This window comes from Drosophila melanogaster, chromosome 2L (genome assembly GCF_000001215.4).
Source record: "Drosophila melanogaster chromosome 2L".
In the NCBI taxonomy this organism is placed as follows: Eukaryota; Metazoa; Arthropoda; class Insecta; order Diptera; family Drosophilidae; genus Drosophila; species Drosophila melanogaster.
Genome location: NT_033779.5, coordinates 5,618,315 through 5,638,827, shown reverse-complemented (window position 1 = coordinate 5,638,827; position 20,513 = coordinate 5,618,315). Strand labels below are relative to the sequence as shown.

Below are 20,513 nucleotides of genomic sequence, written 5' to 3'. Positions count from 1 at the left end.
ACTAAGTTTTATGCTTCATGAAATCATTCGGAATTTGTACGCATTTTTTAGTAAAAGATTTTGTATATGTTTGTGTATATGTATTTCATATGAATTTTCTGAGCCGGACCTAAAGAACATTTTCAAGCACCTCCTTTAGGCTAACATCTTTCCACTTTAACAAAACTGGCCCATTATTTATATTTGAAAAGACTCATTTCTCTTGGGCAACTAGAGCTGGCCACCTACTAAATGAACCCTCTTTCGCAAAAATTTAACCAAAATGAATATTGGATATAGAGACGAGAACCAGCAAAATACGGTAAAAAAAAAGAAAATTTTATACAAATATCAGTATTTTTCACTTTTTTTTTTGCCTCTGAACTTTTTGAGCTTGTTTTGCCTTGTTTGTCGGCTAGTTTGTTGTTTTTAGCGATGATTGTTTTGGGGATCAGTGGGAAAGCCAGTCAGGCATTGAATAATTTATATAGAGCAATATGGTTCCGAACTGAAGTTTGGGCCATAGTTAAATGGGCTTAGCCCAAAAGGTGCACTTGGACCGCAGAAATAGACGAGCTGATTTGAATAGAGCTTAAAAATATGATGAATCAATTAAATTTCGAATGCGATTGTGGTCCCTATGCTGAGTTCACATAAACTGTATTTAAACGATTATTTTCAGTAAAATATTTTCAAATTCCATATTAAATTGCATGTAGTTCCTTTAGTTTTCAATAGCGTATTAAGCTCTTATCGATAATCCCCAAATCAGTCAAGCTCATATCTGCCCATTTGCCGTCATCGCAATCCAATTGAAATTAATTTCTGTAACGTCAATTTAATCACACATCATTTCACCTGATTTCATAACTTATCAACGCATGCCATGCACAATAACAGTGTCAAAGAAAAGAAATTGCCAGCCAGCCACGCCCACTTGGTCGCTTTTTTGTGACACGAGTCGGGCTATTAAAGGAAAAGTCAACACAGGAAAAAAGCAGCTGGAGCTGGAGCTGGAGCTGGAACGAAGCCTACATTCAATTTGTAGGACATGACGTATACGGATGTGTGTGTGTGTGTGGGCCGGGTGAAAAGTCAAAGTACATTTTGTAAAACATGCACATCATTGTTGGCATGAAGACTTTGAAGTCACACTGTGTGTGTGAAAGTCATAACTTGGCTTTTGGACGGCTTTCCTGTAAAATTGAAACGTGCGACGGCGTTGCAAATCAAATTCAATAAAAGGGCAAATCAAGTGCTGTTAATAGAGCCAATCATGCCGGAATCTAATTCTATTTTGGGAAAATGTAGGTAGTATAACTAGATTGAAGTGAAAATGGTGCTATATTGTCACAAATGGCTTTCGTCTATTCGAATATTAGATATGAAATATTTAAAACAGCTTGTTTCCATTATTTTTCTGCCACTCAGTTTATCTTCACTTAACTATTTCCTTTTTAGCAAGTGCAGAATAGTCGAGCGTACAATTATAATTAATGAAAGTGCAATGCAAAAGGACAGACATGAAGCCCTCCAGTATGAAATGGCATGGAAATGCAAAAGGGTTCAAGGAATTGTAGAGTTACCTTTCGTTCTGCCTTGCGTAAACGTGAAATAAAATATATTACTTAATTACGGCTTGATGCCAATGGAAAATCTTTGTATTATCTCGAGACTAGTTGCAGCACAGCAATCGCTTTAATTCGAACTTAAAGGTTGCACAGACAAAAAACCTAATTTAAGAACCAGCAACTTAAATAACCGAATGACAATGTTCTTTCCTACGTTTTTCTCTTTCATGCAAACGACTTCATCACCGCAAACAAACTGGCTATGTATCTGAACCCGCCGCACAATTCACTGGTCGCCGTCCCACACTGCGTATGAATAATATGCCGCCTCAAAACTTTGTATCTCCGCATACGTGTGCACACGTGCCCTGGGCCACCACAACAGTGCCACCCGACATACTGGACTACCCGACCAGCACCGATATGGTAATACGTGAGGGCTCCAACGTAACCCTCAAGTGTGCCGCCACGGGATCGCCAACTCCGACGATAACCTGGCGACGCGAAGGTGGCGAACTGATACCGCTGCCAAATGGCGCCGAGGGTGAGTTGCATGTTGCCGCAGCATTAAGTTTCATTGCAAAACATTTTAAAGTTACTTTCCTCTGTGCGGTAATTAACTCGAGTGTGCTGGTGTTGAAGCTGCTCGAACACAGTAACAAATCGGAGTACCATAATTTACTTTATTGAGGTTGTTGCAAGTAAAACGGTTTGATTGCTAGCCACTTGAACGAAATTTAGGTTGCCCCTAATAGCTGCCACATGCCACTATTAATAAACGATTAGAATTTGCAACACCAGATCAAATTTGATCGACCAGCAGATACTGTGCTCAGAAATTTATTGCCAAAAATCAAGGACTTGTAGCCAACACGAAGGATGCAATAAGAAAACGAACGCAGGGAGCGAAACGAGCAAACATGTCGACTCTATGCAATTTGAATTTTCCATCTTTGCAGTGGAATTGTCAGAAGGATTTCACATCAGATGAGTTCTGTCAGAGTTCACTGAAGGAAAAACTGTTGTGTAAAAGCTTGTAGTTAAAAATATATTTTGTCTTTAGTTTGAAATTTATTCAAAATGAAAAAACGGCATGTTTTAATACAAAACTTTGTCATTTCATAAATGAATTACATCAAGCCAATTTTTAAATCATTATTATTATTTAAGTAAATTCTGTAAATTTCAACTCGAGAAAGAAGACTGCCTTTGAGGAATTTTCTTGTAGTGCTGTTGAGATTTTCCGAGTTGCATAAGCAATGAGAACGCGATGATTAGCTGCATGACTCCGTATGTGTGTGTGTGTTCGAATATGCAGATTTTCCTCGAGCCAAGGGAGATTCCCTTGGGAAACTTGATGCCGTAGACATTCCGGCTTATAAGCAATATGGCATTGAAAAGTGATTGCCACCACCGATATTAATCGCAAGCTATCGCTTTTACTGCGTCGTATGTCTATCTATCTATATACTTTTGCATCTCTCCATTCGCAGCCGTCGCCTACAACGGCTCCTTCCTGACCATCGCCAAAGTGAACCGACTGAACATGGGCGCCTATCTCTGCATCGCCTCCAATGGCATCCCGCCAACAGTCAGCAAGCGTGTGATGCTCATTGTGCACTGTGAGTATTTGGGGCGGGGCGGGCCCATCAATTTTAGCATATTTAAATATTTATAGTTCTGCGCCAGGCTCTGGCACCGCATCCTGCTCGTGGGACCAAGTGGGCACGAAGCAGGGAGCAGGTTGCAGGGAGCCGTGTGCTCCAGACAAGACCACAGCGGAAAACACCAGACACAGTCACAGACTACCACTGCCAATGCGACACACACAAAGTCCCACTCGAAATCTTGCCATGCTAAATATGCCCTGCATTTTAATTTTCCCAGCGAGGGGCGTCTGGAAAATGCTGTATACTTTTAGGTGCCAGCATAAAGCAAATAATTAAGTGTGTGCTCAGCACCCCGCACCGCCTTGCTCCCGGCGCTCGCAGCTAGTTAGCATTTTCAGGGCACTTTGCCCGGCTCCTTCTCGCTAATTAAATAAAAATTAAAATTGCTCAACAATTTGTTAGGTAAGTTCACGGCACATATTTAAGCCGAACCGCCGTAGAAGTTATTCCGGAACAATCCTAGCCGGTTAGCCAACCACAATTCGGTTCAGTTCGATTCGGTTCGTTTCCGTTTATATTGCAAAGCATTTTTTTGTGGCTTTGCTATAAAATTAAAAAGCAATTAGTTGGAAACAATAAATGGCAACCGCAGTGAGCAGCCGCCAAACGGGAGCATAAAGCACTAGAAAAACAATAACGATAACGAACGGAATTTCTCTATAAATGGGAATTCTTTGTTTCCGTCGCCCATTCACCTCCCTGAAATCGCTCAAACATTCCACACCTGACGCAACACTCCGGCCCACATATTTCCCATCAGCATTTATCCATACCCTTCGTTCTGACGCCTAACTCCCCATTTCTCTCGTTGCCTTCCAGTTCCGCCCATGATTTGGATACAAAATCAATTAGTCGGCGCTGCCCTTACACAGAACATAACCCTGGAATGCCAGTCGGAGGCGTATCCCAAGTCCATCAACTATTGGATGAAGAACGATACGATTATTGTGCCAGGTAAGTTATTCAATGGAAGTGAAACTTCAGGTTCTTACGTTGGGATCAGGTGTTTTGATAAAATAGAGAAGTGTGTAAAGGTATGGCCCAATTTTATGAGAGTCTGAATGTTCAATGAAATGTCAGTTGCTTTGAGGATTCTAAAACCTCAATAGATTGGTAGTATCCTACCAATTCAGATAATGTTACATTCGAGCTTAATTGAATTGGAAAATTTGCAACTTGACCTAAGTGCATTCCTTGAAGAAGTCATTTCTACATCTTTAGTATAAAGATATTAGTTCGATAGCCTTCTGCGCCAAAGGTATCTTATTTCCAGCTCAATTTCAATAGTTTGTAGCTGCTCCATGGCCAGCCTCTTATCTAGTACGTGCAATTTAATTTTCTAAGGACCTTTAACGATGGATGGGTCCATCTCTTCATTTAACCTCTTCAACTCTCCCACTCATCTTCACTGAGAAATGAACTGAGTGCGATGACAAAAAACGTTGTGGACTTCAAGTGAAAAAGCGATGGAAAAAATATACATCCAGCCGAACACTCGAATCCGCGGTCGCTGAATAACTGCGGTGGTGGATCCCACGTTCCACTTAACCCCCAACTGCCCGCAATGGACTGGACTGGACAGGAAAAGGCATCGTCATCGGCATGGAGGCCGGCGGAAAAAGTCACAGACATGCAGTCGGAACGCTTTCATTTTTTTTCCAGTTATTTTCAAGTTGTTTTTTGCCAGCGGAGAAAATGGGAAAAAGTGATTGAAAATGACCTCAAGTCAGAAGCAGTTGCCGAGTACTGTCCGACCGCCGTTGGATTTTAATGGAGTTTTGTGTTTTAGTTTTGAGATAGTCAGAGGATCCATAACCGCAAGAGCAGCAACTGAAAGCCAGCGAATGCTTAAAGAGCCATCGTATTATCTGGTTAAAATGGCCCAACTTAGTCGAACAAGTCGGATATGTAGGAGAAGGATGGGACTGTACTCTATCCAATATCTCGCCCCCGAAACCCAATTATTTCTAATCAAGACTGAGGGCCGAAATCTACATCCCTGCTTGCGCCATCACAATGATATTTGCTGAAGTAATCAGTCGCCTAACCGGCATGCATAACAATTACCGAACCTGTACAAAATGTAATGCTCGGCTTAGTGCTACTAAATCTAACCGACATCAAACGTAAATCAAAACCTGCATGACAAACAAAAACGGGACAGGCAACAATACCGAGAACAGACTTGTTTTTGTATAAATTAAAACGAGCCATTTGACAGGGGCAGCAGGGCCCTAAAAGCCGGCGAGGATGTCGAGATGGCCAGAATGGCAGGACCAACTTGGGTCTCGCCCAGTTGGACTCATTTGAGCTGAGCTAAGCCGACCTGAGTTGAGCTGGGGCGAATGCAAAAGTTCTTTTCTTGGTAGTAAGTTAAATTACTTTGACAAGAGGCTGCGAAGGAGGGCGGTGAACAGGAGTTCAGTTCAGTTCAGTTCAGTTTACTTCGAATAGGGGTCAAAGTGCACTGTGGTTTCAGGGCGGCTCTTGGACCCTTTCACACCGCCTAACTGCCTAGCTTCTCTTTCAGGCGAGCGCTTTGTACCGGAAACCTTTGAATCGGGCTACAAAATAACCATGCGCCTGACCATATACGAGGTGGACATCCAGGACTTTGGGGCGTATCGATGTGTGGCCAAAAACTCTCTGGGCGACACTGACGGCGCTATCAAACTTTACCGTAAGTATTGACCCAAGTAACAATAACTACGTGAATACGTTGGCTGGGCCCAATAACAATAACCATAACCGTAGGCCCAATAAACAATGGTCATAAGTCAGGGCGCCCATGGCAATTAGGCGCAAACTATTTGCCCGGCACGAGCTTTTAATTAATTTAAGTCAATGACTCTGCTTGAGCCGACAGCCATGTGTGTTTGCCTGATAAATTCCCAAAACAAAGGGTCAGTCGGAGTTCGAAGGTGGCCATATCCCCAGTGTCAGTGATTGATTTACGAGCAGCAGGCTATTCAGGGCTGCAAACGGGTTACACTCGGTGGGGGAAATCAAAGATATGGAAAGTGGTGGAAGTTCGCCATTGCTTTAAAACTCACTTTAAAGATGTTTTCTCAGACACTCATGTTCTTATTGCACACTATGGAATTGTTTTTAGTTTACTGCTTAGCTAAATTGCTTAAACTTTCCGACGCAGATATTCCCCAAACCACCACGATGACGACAATGGCTCCAACGGTCTCGATCAACACGGTGCCCGTGGTGCTCGTGAAGTACAACAAAGGTAAGGTACTATGATTCTAAAATCCCAAGCCCAGCTAACAGCTATCCGTAATCGCAGAACAACGATATGGCAGCAGCCAGAACAGCAATACTAATCCGTACAACTTCAATCCCGGCAACAGTCAACAGAACACGAAGTTGCAACGCGGCAAGTCCAATAGCAAGGGCTCGGATCAGTCCCCCTCCGGACTGAACAACGTCTTCGTGGGAGCCACGTCCAGCCTGTGGAATTCGCAGGATCACCACTCCTCCTCCTCCTCCTCCTCCTCTGCGTCCTCAAGGGGAAGGGATCACCATCAGCAGCAGCACCACCAGCAGCAGCAACAAAACCATGGTGAGTTGGAGTTTCGTTGGAGAAGGAGCCCTTCGTCGACACTGCGGGGAATCGACTATCTAAGCCACTCGGAGTCGGCAATTGATGGAAAATCCTTCCCTGGGGACGCCGTAACACACCATAAATATTTCGCCATTTATTTTATGCTTATGACAAATCATAACGACTTTAGCCGCTTGGCTTAAGGGTCTCTGGCATGTCGTTGTCGCCACTTGTTAGATATAGATACTTTTGGCTCGAGCTGCCAGCGAACTTTGGCAGCATGCGGGAATGGTTGACTGCCGAATACCCTATACTTTTGGGCTTGATATATTAAAAAGGGATGTTTGCTTTTGAATAACTCACTTAATAGTATAGCAAATATACCGCTCCTTCAGTTGCGTAAGCGTATAAATATTTGGCCAACTCGAAGGAAAGTATGTTTTTGTATCCCTCCCTTAGCTGTCCATTGGTATATATTCTTTTTTTTTTTTTGGCGCTTTTTGGGGGAAAATATGACTTTGTAGCATGCAATGGAAAGGTTTTCTGGGATCTCTTCTTGCTGAGTTGACATTGTGTCGGCTATAATGTGCTGCTAATGCGGACCATCGTAATGTACAATCACAATAAATAATAATGGGCTTTCTGGCATTTGTTCTCAGCAGAAGTGAGAGAGATATGTAGCTCGAGGTGCCAATGAAACTATCGAGCTGCTGGGTTAAAGCACGAGTCAAAGTCTCTTTGGAACAGCTGCCAATCGATAAGCATAAAGTTTTACACTTGCCTTCCGATTTCCTGCATTTCCTGCATTTTCCGCTATTCCCGCTTCTTCCCGCATTTTCCCGATCGTACAATTGGCGACAATGCTCACCCCAGCCTCCCCACTTTTTCGCCCGCTCCGCAAGGACGAACGCATAAAACTTTACAGGCCCTTTGCTGCGATGTGGAATTTTCTGCATACGCGCTTGACTGAAAATAAAATGCACTCGACAAAATCAAATCGAACAAATTGAATATGAGAGTGGGCTTGCGGGGTAGCAAGTGCAGGGGCTGGGGAGGGGTAGGTCCCCAAAAAGCGCAATATAAAAATAGCAGACAAATTGCACACAAGGCGTCAAAGCGGCAGAGCTCCCCCTGCCCCAAAACTTATTCCGCCGTTTTTGGCAAACGCCAGCAAAAATGTTGCATCCCTCGCTGGATGGCCGTCCATTCGAAAGGGGGCGCACTTTTGGAAGGGCGAATGGGGGACATGGGGGGTGGTAAATGGGCGCATGGATGCGGGTGCTACAATGACGACAACTTCCAAGCGCCGCATGCAACGTCGTAAGCGCTGCGTTTACAGTTAGATTTATTACCTGCTAGATGTTGCACATATCGTGCCAGTAGGTGGTATACTACAGCATTGCACGGTATAGCCACCACCCCCATTTTTGGTGGCTAACAGTGGGAGTAGAAATGGAAGTGGGAGTGGGTGTGGCTTGTTCGCTTATCGTTGCCGCGTTTTGCATATGTCGCGACTGTTTTTGCCCATCCGATGACACTTTAAGGCGGAACAAGCCAGCGACAAGCAGAGTTTCATGACCAAGGCAACATTTCCACACGCCCCTCGATTTGCGGGTACACGGAGTGGGCGAAAGTGATGCTATCATAAGGGATTTTTCGGACTCAGATGCTTAAAGGATGCCTTAACAGAAGAAACTCTATGCTAGCCCTGTCACTTGAATTTCACAACATGGTCTTATAATTGCCCATCTCTTGTTTCAACTACTACAAGGATTCCCAGCTGAGGTTCGAAGTTAGTTGAAGGCCACCTGCAATGGGAGTGGCAATTGGTAAACAAATAACACACACCACATACATTTGACTACACATTCATTCAATGGTCAGCGGATGAGCACATCGGTTGTCCAGATGTGCCGACGGCTATCCGCATGTCAATTAAATTCAATTTCCAATTATCACTGGAGTTGAGTCGAATGCTCCTCCACATGTCCGCCCAGTCAGCGCTTAGTTGGCCAGAGGCCACAAAACCGGTGTCCCCATTAAGTGCTGCAGATGCTCTCGGCTCGCCACTTAAACTGTCATTAAAATGTTGCAATCAACCACAGGAGCTGCTGCTCCGTTGTCGCTGTCATATTTAATTTGTGCGGCCAACAGCCAAACAATATGCCACAAATTACAAGGAAATGCAATAAAAGAAAATTGCACTGCTACGGCCAGGGAGTTAACATGCGAAATCCGGACTGCACTCGGACCTTGGACCTCGGATGGATGATTACTTCAGCGTCAGTTCAGCATTCAGTGTCTGGCAATAATTTGCCTATAATTTCCGGGAAGTGAGAAACGATGAAGTGAATGCAATGCAACAGACAGCCAGACTCCGAATGGTCATCGCGTGCCGCGCGATTTTATGGATGCAACAGCCTTTCGGGCAGTAAGTGGGGCACGGAAAACGGGAGGGCAATGCCGCGCACCATAAATATAACGCATGGCAGGACCAAGTGCGTCTCAAGTGCAGAGTGCAAGCTGCGCTTTTTTTTTCTTGTTCCGCTCGAGTGCAGCAGGCTCGGAAATAGAGGTGTTAAAACCGCTGCCAAATGGAGTTCAAGTCGAGAAGTTGAGTGCCTCGACTATCAGATGCTCATTACTCAGCCAAAGGAAATGCGAGGGAAGTGCAGATATTCAATTAGCAAAGCGAAAATTTTCTAGATGACAGACGAACTTTATTTAACCGTACAAACTTTTGCAGCTTTTTCATTTTACGAGTGACTGGTATTAAAGTCTCTTGTAATGACGAGGTTTGAACTACAGCCATCAGAAAAGTTTTACATTGACACTTTCCGTACCAATTTCCAGGTTATGGTGGTGTCAACAGGACTATTTCGGCACTCTTTAACCTGCTTAACTTTAGTTGTAGTTATATTCATATTAAGGCTCCCACTTCTACGGAGGGGAATAAAGGTGCGTGTGCATCAAAAGCAGACGCACTTTCATTCTATTAGTCCAATTGCTCCCCGCGGATCGTCCGGGGGAATTATGCAAAAATGACTTAAAGTTCCTAGTAGTTTTAAGAGTGCTCCGTTGAGCCAAATCGTTATACTCCGGCAAACGGGGCTTTCTTCTGCTGTCCTCGCCATCTTCGCACCCGCTCCCCAACCGTTTGGGTCTAAGCTCTTTAAAGACACCGTTGGGACCTTGCAAAGAACCCAACCCCCAACCCGCCCCCATAAACACATGCTCAAACGTCAATAAAAATCAGCCACACACACACACCTATGAACACATACGCACACATACGCAGAGCACAAACAAGGACTCGATGCGTGTTGGTGTTGCCGGCGTTCACACATGGAAATGTTTGCAGACGCCAGCAAAATAACCAAGGCAACACCAGCCAGGAATGGCAGCGCAAAGGAGTTTTGTGGAAAGCTGCTTATGGAGAAATAAAAAAAAAAACGCAGAGACACACCAATACTAACACCAGCAGCACTAACACCAATGCGAACACCGACAGACAAATACATTGGCAGCCCGGTGCAAAGCAATTTGCGCATTTCCGTTATAAAAATAAAAGGGTTCTCGTTAAAAACAATTCCAAAAAGTCCCTGGATGGACCAAAAATGAAGGACCAGCCGTCGAGCCATATTTCATAGTTATGACAAAGTTCGTTCGTTCATTCGTTCATCCAATGAAGTTCGATTGCGCCGATTACGGTTCAAGGACCAAGAGTCCTCGTTGGCAGCATATGTGACTGCCTCTTAATTTAAATACTATGTTTATCCGATGAAAGGATGGTTATAAATGGTAACTATGGTAGATTGACCTATTCAACTGAACTGGCAGAAAATACTAATCAGGGGGTAATTAGCTGTTGAACTTATGAAGTTATCTCGTTACTTTCAATTTCAATCAATCAAAATCGGCACCAGCTTAACTGAAACTCCGAAGAGTGTTTATATATTAGGATGTTCGTAGGCCCAACCCAAACATGTTTTTGAAAGACCCGCAAGCAATTGTTTGCCATCCACCTAATGACCAATGGTCTCACGTCAAAGTCAAACAAAGCCAAATCGAGGGGACAAAAAATGGGCCAAAACGCCCCCACACCATTTCAGGCGGTGGCCAAGCCCAACTGGCAAACAAATGTCCAATGAACCAGATTTCCGGGCAAACAAACAGCCGAAAAAGGAAGACGACTCGCAAAAAATACAAACTGCACGATAAATTGATGGCAAAAACAATAGCAGGCCCACTCCACAGTTCACGATAGCCATGTGTCCTACAGGACAATCGCACATATACACCCACACACCCAGAGTAACCCCACATTTTGGAATGCAGGGCGCAAGGGTTTAACGCACTTAAGCAATAAAAATCGAAACAATTTTCGATGCTGCCAAGTGAAATTGAAACAAAATACCAGCAAGGACGAGTGGAGGGCGGTGGTATACTTTCGCTTTTCCCAGAGAGAGAAAGAGATTGGGCAAAAGGAGCGGAGTATAAGTGAGAATGTAACAAATAAGTGGGGCAAGCGAAGTTGTGTCCCTTTTATATGCAATACTTTCTGCCCTGCCAGTTGGCCAGTTGACAAACAGTTTGGTTTTGTGTATCCTGTAGCCTGAGCTCACTGAGCTCACCCCCTTTCTGCGTTCCCCTGGAACTGGAGGTCGTTTTATCTCTTTCGCATTGTCGCCTGGTACAAATGGCTGGCCATAAACGCATCCTGAGTCTATTGTTTATGCTCGTTGGCGTGTGGCAAGCGCATAATTGAAAAAGGACATTCAGCTGATGACATTCGAGTCCCAGCAATATGAAGGGCGCACCATAAAGTGGCATGTGTCAGTTGATTAAGTCCGCGTAGTAAAAACCAAGAGTCCACAAAAGAACCATAAATATTTCAATCAATCATTTGAAATCTCCTTCCCATCTCCTCCTTTCAGGATCCGATCACGGCGCCTCTTATCGCTCCGATGGCAAAAGTCCACACCTCACCAATCACGACGCCAAGTCCTTGACCGACGACCTGGATCGCATGCAGGACCTCAAAGGATGGGCCAGCCGGCTGTCTCCCATTTCGCCGATCCTTGGACTTTCGATGATTCTGGGAGTCGGCTATCTGGGGCCGTGGCCGGGCTAAAAAGTGTACAAAAATGGCATATATATAACCGATGTTAGTCTAACTAAGATAAACTACTTTGTAAGCAATACCCTTATAAATCGTGTTGGCCGAAGAACTATTATTTTTGTGCTATGTGGAAAGTTGCTTACTGTAAAAAGTTGTTGATGTTTAAGGTAAAACTAAAATTTAAGTCGCATTTTGAAGAAGTTCATGGGAACTGGGATTCGCAACGGAAATACAAAGTATTAGAATATAAAACATAAGGGCTTAAACCAAAGAATGTTTTAGGCCAAGTGCATCAGTTGCTGTTTATATTTCTGGCGAAATACTTGCAAATTTCTATTATTTGGACTTGAATTGAACTTTACAAGAGCGAAAGTATAAATAGCAGCAGGTGCGCGTGTCTACAGCATGAGACTCGAAGCGAGTTTAGATCTAAGTCACCGAAATCAGTTGAAACAAAAAAATATTTTTACTATTAGCCCAGTTCTAGCTTAGTTTCCAAGCACTGCAAGCTGTATAATAACTATTACATAAACAATTTCATCATGATTTAAGTAAAAATAAAATGCCGTCTTAAATCTTGTAAACCCCTTTCCTTCGAAATGTGTCGTTTTTTGGTGGAAATAAAAAAACGATTTCAACATTTTCGGAATGCTTTTAATCATTTTGGGGTGATGAAACAAGAGGTTCCACAAAACATGAAGCAACTTTTTTTTTATTTCCAAATACCAATTTATTTTGTATTTTTTTGGCTTGTATTATTTAAAAGGACCGGGTTTGGGTTTGGAGAGCCACATTCATAGAAGGTGCGATTCAGTTCAATAAGTATTTCGCGTCGAACGAACGCGAACGAGCCAAAATTGGTAGCAACGAAGCAACCCTTATAATGCTGGTGCCCCAAGGCGAATATTTACTGAACCGCAAAATGTACTATACCCAAACAAGTGAAGCCCCACCGCCCGTTGCCATTGTTTACTTTGCCAGTGAATTTGTTCGCCATCGACCCACATGGAAACATTTTTCATTTTTCATTTTTCGTTTTCATTAAAAAAAAGTGAGCACAGCGAAAAAGGCTCGCGACTTTATAATTTCATTAAAAAAGCGGTGGGCATGCCAAAGCGGTGCAGCGTTGAGCGCAGCAACTGCAAGAGCAAAAACATAAAAAATAATTATTAAAATAAATTAAATGTCTGCCACCGCCCCCATAAACTTCGTCGAGTGGGCAATTAAAGGAGGCGGCGTATGAGACGCGGGTGTATAATGGAACGTGGCTAGTTTTTCCTCAGGAGCTGAAGAGTTAAGCGCCATTCGAAAAAAGCACACACCACACCGGAAAACAAAAAAGTAAAAAAAAAAATACAACAAAAAAAAAAGAGCAACAAAAAAAACTCAAATTGCTGCCATGGCATTTTGACTCGAGTTTCACACAACGCCATGGTAAATGGCAAAAAATTGGCATGTGAAACGATTGCAGTCGACTGTCCCTTCGGTTCGACCTCCTGGCCATTGCGGCAATAAAGGCACCAGCTCCAGTTAATAAAGCTAACAGAGCATGTGCCGTATGTCAAAAAAGCATATAAAAATTTATGTTTCAAAGGGATGGGGAGGGGGTGTGTGTAGGCAAGGAAAAGGCAAGAAAAGCAATCGGAAATTTGCAGACAGACTAAAGAATTACCGGAAATGAGCTCCATTATAGTGCACAGCTATTTGCGGCTACCCACTGTGCTTTTCTCATTTAAAAATTACAGTAAAAGTCGGCTTGTTTTTCCAGGGTTCAAAGGGTATAAATATTTAAATTTAAAAATAAATGTCCAACATTTCGAAAATGAAGAAAAGAAGTGCATAAAACGATTTCGTCAAACGCTCCGACTATCTGATATCCCTCACTCTGAAATATATATTATTGCTTTAACAGTTTTTGTTTCTTGTAAAATAAATACTAATACTAATCCAATATATAATAAAGCAGGCTTAAATTTTAAAACGTTCAGAGTCAAATTGTAATCTATGATTGTTTTACGAATTTAAACACGATGTAATATTTCATGCTAGGTATTTGTGTGACAAATTTATATAATGTCATCAGCAAAAGTGATAATTGCAAATATGCATGGTAATCAAATATGGGCAGAGATGGATGTTACTTCTGCTGTTTTCGCTGACAAAATAATTTCTATTGTCAGAGGTCCTTTTTTCGCACGTACGACATTGATCGGCTTAATGATGTAAAGCCGCAATAAATGTTCAACATTAATATTTGACAACATTTTAAATGAGAACAGTGCATACACTTTGCGGCTGCACTTTCATCGGACTAAGGTTAAAGCCAACTCTGACCTTTAACAAAAAGCATTGAGCCAGTTTTTGTTTCACTTAGCCAACCGCTTCCATTGTGGATACTGGCTTTCTTTTTTTTCGCTTTGATATGGTATGCTTTTTGTCCTGCCTTCTTTCGTATGCAGTGCACTTTTTCCCTCCTCTAACCATCTTTTTTGCCAGCTAGATGGACTTTTTGTCAGTAATTTTCAAGACGACATAATTTCTAGTGACTGTCGGAGCCAAAAATTAGTAACAAATCAAATAATATGTAGTAATATTAATTTACTTAACAGGACCTGTTTTCGCGCTTTAGAAACCATTATTTTTGAAAAGAAATTAGGGGTTTTCATAGCCGAGGCAACAACCACCAAAAGCTTTTCGTCATCGAAGTCAGTAACCATTAGAGCTTTTTCGAACTCGAACCGCGTAGAGTTGGACTGGAATTTACATGTACTAATGTTCTTTAAAACAGAAATCTTAAGACTTTTTAACAAGGTCTTAAGCTGTCTGCACAAACTGCATTGCATTGCAAAATAAAAACCAGTTTATTCGACCGTTTCCTGTAATGGAAGCCCAAAAACTTATGTAAAGTCATGGACATGTCACTAGGTTATAGATTATTTTAAAATAAAATAAAAATTGTATTAGTAGAGAATTGCTTATGAGCTACTCGAAGGTCTGCAGAATGCCACGTTGCTGTTGGGTAATAATAACTAGAGAGAAACCCATCGCGATATCCATACACCTATTGTAATGTACATGGGTGTATGTAAAATAAGAACAGATAGTTTCGTTCTATACTCCCCAGATAGATAGATAGTTGCTTATAAGCAACTCGAAGATCAGCAGAACGCCCAGTTGAGTACTGCTGTTCCGATGGACTTCACACTGCTGCTGCTGACCTCGCTGCTCAGCTTTCTGCTGGGTTATCTGCGCTACCGCTTCACCTACTGGGAACTGCGGGGGATTCCACAGCTGCGGCCGCACTTCCTCTTTGGTCACTTCTTCAGGCTGCAGTCGGTGCACTACAGCGAGCTGCTCCAGGAGACCTACGATGCCTTCAGGGGCAGTGCTAAGGTGGCGGGCACCTACGTCTTCCTGCGACCAATGGCCGTCGTTTTGGATCTGGACCTGGTCAAGGCGGTGCTCATCCGGGATTTTAACAACTTCGTGGACCGGCGAAGCTTTCACGGCGATCCCCTCACCGCCAACTTGTTCAACCTGCAGGGCGAGGAGTGGCGTAACCTGCGTACCAAGTTGTCGCCCACTTTCACTAGTGGGAAAATGAAGTACATGTTTGGAACTGTATCCACGGTGGCCCAGCAGCTGGGCGGTACCTTCGACGAACTGGTGGGGTCACAGGTACAGTAAATGACTCGTATATATTTCCCTATAAATTGAAATCATCGCGATATTAGGGCGCTGTTCTGGAGCTCCATGATCTGATGGCCCGCTACACCACCGACGTGATTGGAAGCTGCGCCTTTGGAACCGAGTGCAGCAGCCTGAGGGAACCGCAGGCGGAGTTCCGCCAGGTGGGGCGTCGGATCTTCCGGAACAGCAACAGAAGTATCCGTTGGCGCATCTTTAAGATGACCTACCTCAGCTCGCTGGCCAAGCTCGGCCTTCCGGTGCGTATCCTTCACCCGGATATCACCAAGTTCTTCAACCGCATAGTCCGCGAAACGGTGGAGTTGAGGGAGCGCGAGAACATACGTCGGAATGACTTCATGGATCTGCTGCTGGATCTCAGGCGGAAAAGGACTCACCATGGAGCAGATGGCCGCCCAGGCCTTTGTATTCTTCGTGGCCGGATTCGAAACCAGTTCCAGCAACATGAGCTACGCCCTATTCGAGTTGGCCAAAAACCAAGATGTGCAGCAGAAGCTGCGTATGGAGATAAACGATTCGATAGGCAAGCACGGGAAACTAACCTACGAGGCCATGATGGAGATGCCCTACTTGGACCAGACCATCACAGGTATGTATATATGGTGGGTTTCTTTCATTTGGAGATAGCAAGTCTGAAGCTGTCTTATCTACTAGAGATAAGCCATTCCAGAAATGATTTGACACTGAACAACGTCGTCCCATGGACACCAGTAGTGTGAAAGTGACACGATTACTTGAGTACCAAGGTATAGGAAAATTTGTAAATAAATACATAAAGCTTATCGGGTGGAAAAGGTTTTCTTCGAAATCTTTTCTTTTCAAATGAACGCGCTGTAAGCGAATCAAATATCTGGATAAATAATACTCATGTATACAATTCGAGCCCATGGGTTCTATAACAGCGGATTCGGGAAAAAAATGTACCTTGATCAGAAAAAACATAAACACAATTCCCAAGGTTTCATCTGATAGCATTAAAACTGCTCAAGTAACAGAACGAAATCGAAATAAATGAGTTGACTGCAAATAAATGAAAGATAATACACATTGGAAAATTTTACACCCTCTTTTCAATGGCAGCTATAGTATAGATTATGTTTAAATATATAATTTTATATTAAATATATATAAGGCTGCTGATTTTGATATTTGTACTCACCAAACTCCATTTTCATTCCAGAAACTCTGCGCAAGTACCCGGCTCTTAGTTCACTTACACGTCTCGCCTCCGAGGACTATGAGATCCCCTCGCCCGATGGCGGCGACCCCGTCGTCCTGGAGAAGGGCACCAGTGTGCACATTCCGGTGCTGGCCATCCACTACGACCCCGAAGTGTACCCGGAGCCCCACGAGTTCCGGCCGGAGCGATTTGCACCGGATGCCTGCCGGGAGCGTCATCCCACTGCCTTCCTGGGCTTCGGCGACGGACCGCGCAACTGCATTGGCCTGCGGTTTGGACGGATGCAGGTGAAGGTGGGCCTGATCACGCTGCTCCGCCGCTTCCGCTTCAGCCTGCCGCCCGGATCGCCAACTCAGCTGAAGGTGACCAAGAGGAATTTGATACTCCTGCCCAGCGACGGCGTCCGATTGCAAGTCGATCCAGTCGAGTCGCGCCTAATGTAAACACGATTCGATGCGGGAATAAACAACGCAGCCTGCCGTTCCGTCAGCAGAATATTCAATTAAACTCACCCGCTCCAATCGCTCGATTGAAAGCCAAACCAAAATTTATGGCAGCCGCAAAGACCCCCATCCCGTTCGCCACCCAAGGCTACTGCTCAGTTATCCCAGAATCCGACACCATGGGCATTAAATCAACACAGGCGACACAGGTGGTGGAGCTGGGGGAGGAGGCGGAGAAGGAGGAGTCGGAGGAGGATGGCATGGGGAGCTGGCCAGCCATGTGAGCCGACCAAAAGCCATTGCGGTCCAGTTTGATGCACTTCTCCGATGGCCAGCAGCACACAGCCCACAGGCCAACAGCCCCCAACCGATGCATTTGAGTGTGTGTGAGTTGCCTGCATAAATCCAAACATTTACAATATTTTGCTAATTAGCAAAATATGTGTGAATAATGCATTTGGCAGGGGCGGAGTGGTGAGTGGGGAGTGGGGAGTGTGGGGTGGGGTGTGTACTCCTGCGTCCTGCAGGTGTCATATTAAATTTATGACCAGAGCTGCCCACACAATCAAGAGACACTCGTGCGGATGGAGAAACTGTGACAAGTGCCAGCAGTGGACAGTCTCAACATTTTGGGCATTTCGGTGATTAGTTGTGGGCAAGCAGAAGACTCAGTGCCGGCATAATGAGCAGCACTAATCAATAAATGAATCAGGGATAAGGAGCGAGTAGTCGGCACTCAGAAATATTGAAACATTTTGAAACAGTGGTCGAATTGAAGGGTCTATGATGTGCTAACTAAATGGTTCATATCGACACAAATATGTCGTATCAATAATAACTGATCCCTACTCACCCAATAACTATTGAGTAAGTATTAAAAATGGTCGAAGGACTTAATTCACTTTATATCACTGTCCTGTTCGCCACAAAAAAAAAATTAAATGGCTTTTAATTTCCGATGGCCGGAAGAAACAACTTCACAATTACTGTCGACAATATCAACTGATCCAATCATTGGATTTCAATAGGAGATTGAGTCGTCTAAGTGCGTGTGGGGAATATAAACAATTATAAGAGAGTGCAAATTATGCCTAAAGTGGCAAAGAGAATAAATAAAATTAAGAGTATAAGTATCTCTATATTTATGGGTAGAATTTGGAGAAGACAATTCAATGCCCTTACAAGAACTATATCATATAAGATATAAGTAAAAAGTTTACAGGGTGCAATTACAATGTAGTAATATTTAAGTAAGCGTCCCTATTGATGTCTCTATTTTGGACGCACGATCCGAATAATTTCCGAATATTTCCATATAATTATACACTTTTATAGACTTTTAATTGGCAATTTCCTAAGCCGGTTGGCAACCTTGACGCTTCCTTCTATAACTCAGCCAGAACTTTTGTCTATTAAACGGCGCCGTAAAAGCGAAAATATAGTCATAATTTATGGCAGTTAAGCAGCTAACAAACCATCCTGCAGATCCTCCCCATCGACCCCAACTTCCCCACCACCTTTGCATGTCGAGCCCCCATCAGTGGGAGTGGGCAGATGTCCCGATGTGGTGGGTGGTGGCTCCAGACGCGCAGGTGATTCGTCCGCCGGGTGGCAGGTGAAAGAACTGCAGCTGTCGTCGTCGCATCCAGCGAAAAACGCGGAAGCGAGTGAAAAGCAATTATCAGGTGTCAAAATTTATATTAGGGGCTTGCAAGCTCGTAAAAGGATACCAGCCAGGAAGCAAGGCAAAGGAAACAAAGCAAGAAACTTGAAAACAAGTTGCTAGTCCTCCCAGTCCCTATATACTGAGAGAAAATAGTTCAAATAGTTGAATAGTCAAATTTATAAATCCATCGTTGAACATAACGTAATATTTCATTAAAGTGTATTTGTTCTTGAATAATTCTAATATGTAATCTCTTTGATTTTAATTTAAAATAATCAACTTTCTTTCTTCGAGTGTAGAGCTAACCCTTTTGGTAAAAATGATTTGTGGCTCCAGTGCATTGGCACGCAATGAAAAGTTTTCGATGGAGAAATGGAGCGGGATAGATAGTTCCTTCCAGGGACGCTTTATAAATCCTTTTTATACGTCATAAAATCTGTTATTGGTGGGTTTCTACTGTTTCCATCGCTATTATTTATTGGTCGTGTGCGTGTGTTGTGCGAAATTATATGCCTGTTATAAAGACGCGATAGGGAAAGGGGGCGGGAGTTGATTAGCTCCCGAAATATATATATATATATATAAGTATATATGAGCAATTTAGAGTTGCAGAGGGCGGTGGCCAGGTCAAAACGGTGCCTGACACAATGTGGCACGGTTATTGAAAAGCGACTGGCTGGTGTGCGTGTGTGGGTGGGTGACTTTCCTGCCTCGCTTGTTGCACTTGCCACACATAATGGAAATCTCCAAAGAAAAGTTTCACCAAGCAGAAGAAATTTAATTAAATAATGTATCATAGCGAACGGACTTTGAAGCATTTTTGAATCGATCGCAGTCAATTTTTAGTTGCATATTTCAAAGTATTGGGGGCACTAATATATTTAATAACAATCAAAACTGACTCGGAACGATGCAGGCGAATTTTATTAAATAATATTTCATGCTGAACGACTTTGTTATATCGTTTTATATAAATAAGACGGCCTAGTAAAGCACTAATTTAATTTTAAAAATTTTATTTCAATTCTTAGTTGGAAAGAACTTTGTTTCTGCATATATACTACAAATTATATCGTTAGAAAATTTTTGTTTGAGAATTTCAAACAGATTTCAGTTAGATGTAAGATTGGCCTTAGTTACGTCTTTAAATTTATGGAAACTATTTCTTGCGAACCATTGAAACATTGTTTTTTATCAATACATACTTAAATTTAAAGCATAATTTTCTGATAATGATTGATTTATATTAAATGAATCCCGTAAAAGAGATCCAAAATAGAAGACAGCGAAAGATCATCTTGCAGATGGCTTCCATTCCATTTTCTTCTACCTACAAGTCAAAATATATAGTATTTTCCTATGGCAATAATCTGTTGTACTTATTGCAGTTGTCAGAATTGCAAGTGATAATTCCCTCTCTCATATTCAAGCGCCACGACCAATGACAATTCATTTCTTCATCTCACACAGTTACTTACTATCAGCACCCCCTCTCACCATCACCATCCCTTCACCCAACCCAAAAAGGGTTAACCCTTTCCTTTGCCACAGATTTCATTCATAAATGCGAGCCACCAGTTTCACGCGCCCAAAAGTATGGCGAGAGAATTTCCCAGGCTTT

General features: G+C 43.1%; 2 protein-coding genes and 2 long non-coding RNA genes across 5 annotated transcripts in view, besides 1 other annotated feature; all 4 read left to right on the top strand.

The window, feature by feature from the left end:
• DIP-theta (Dpr-interacting protein theta) overlaps nucleotides 1-12,537 on the top strand; it is a 32,270-nt gene extending 19,733 nt beyond the window's left edge. The window contains exons 7-13 of the mRNA NM_164653.3: nucleotides 1,936-2,094; nucleotides 3,044-3,172; nucleotides 4,040-4,174; nucleotides 5,751-5,900; nucleotides 6,372-6,458; nucleotides 6,516-6,791; nucleotides 11,711-12,537. Of these exons, the coding sequence (NP_723103.1) occupies nucleotides 1,936-2,094; nucleotides 3,044-3,172; nucleotides 4,040-4,174; nucleotides 5,751-5,900; nucleotides 6,372-6,458; nucleotides 6,516-6,791; nucleotides 11,711-11,907 (1,133 nt within the window). The 3' untranslated portion in view covers nucleotides 11,908-12,537. The remainder of the gene's footprint in view (nucleotides 1-1,935; nucleotides 2,095-3,043; nucleotides 3,173-4,039; nucleotides 4,175-5,750; nucleotides 5,901-6,371; nucleotides 6,459-6,515; nucleotides 6,792-11,710) is intronic.
• On the top strand, nucleotides 6,168-7,204 carry lncRNA:CR44822 (long non-coding RNA:CR44822). Its single transcript, NR_124095.1, has 2 exons — nucleotides 6,168-6,458; nucleotides 6,516-7,204. It is a non-coding gene; the product is annotated as a long non-coding RNA:CR44822 (long non-coding RNA).
• Nucleotides 9,386-9,437: a mobile genetic element.
• A 2,528-nt stretch (nucleotides 12,538-15,065) lies between the features above and the next one.
• Cyp6a16 (Cytochrome P450 6a16) lies at nucleotides 15,066-18,213 on the top strand. Of its 2 annotated transcripts, none has more exon segments than NM_001298702.1 (3): nucleotides 15,066-15,573; nucleotides 15,630-16,192; nucleotides 16,784-18,213. In NM_001298702.1, coding segments are annotated over 3 exon segments (1,492 nt in total). In that variant the 5' UTR covers nucleotides 15,066-15,087; the 3' UTR covers nucleotides 17,227-18,213.
• A 334-nt stretch (nucleotides 18,214-18,547) lies between these two features.
• lncRNA:CR44796 (long non-coding RNA:CR44796) lies at nucleotides 18,548-19,034 on the top strand. Its single transcript, NR_124094.1, has one exon. It is a non-coding gene; the product is annotated as a long non-coding RNA:CR44796 (long non-coding RNA).
• The last annotated feature ends 1,479 nt before the right edge of the window (nucleotides 19,035-20,513 follow it).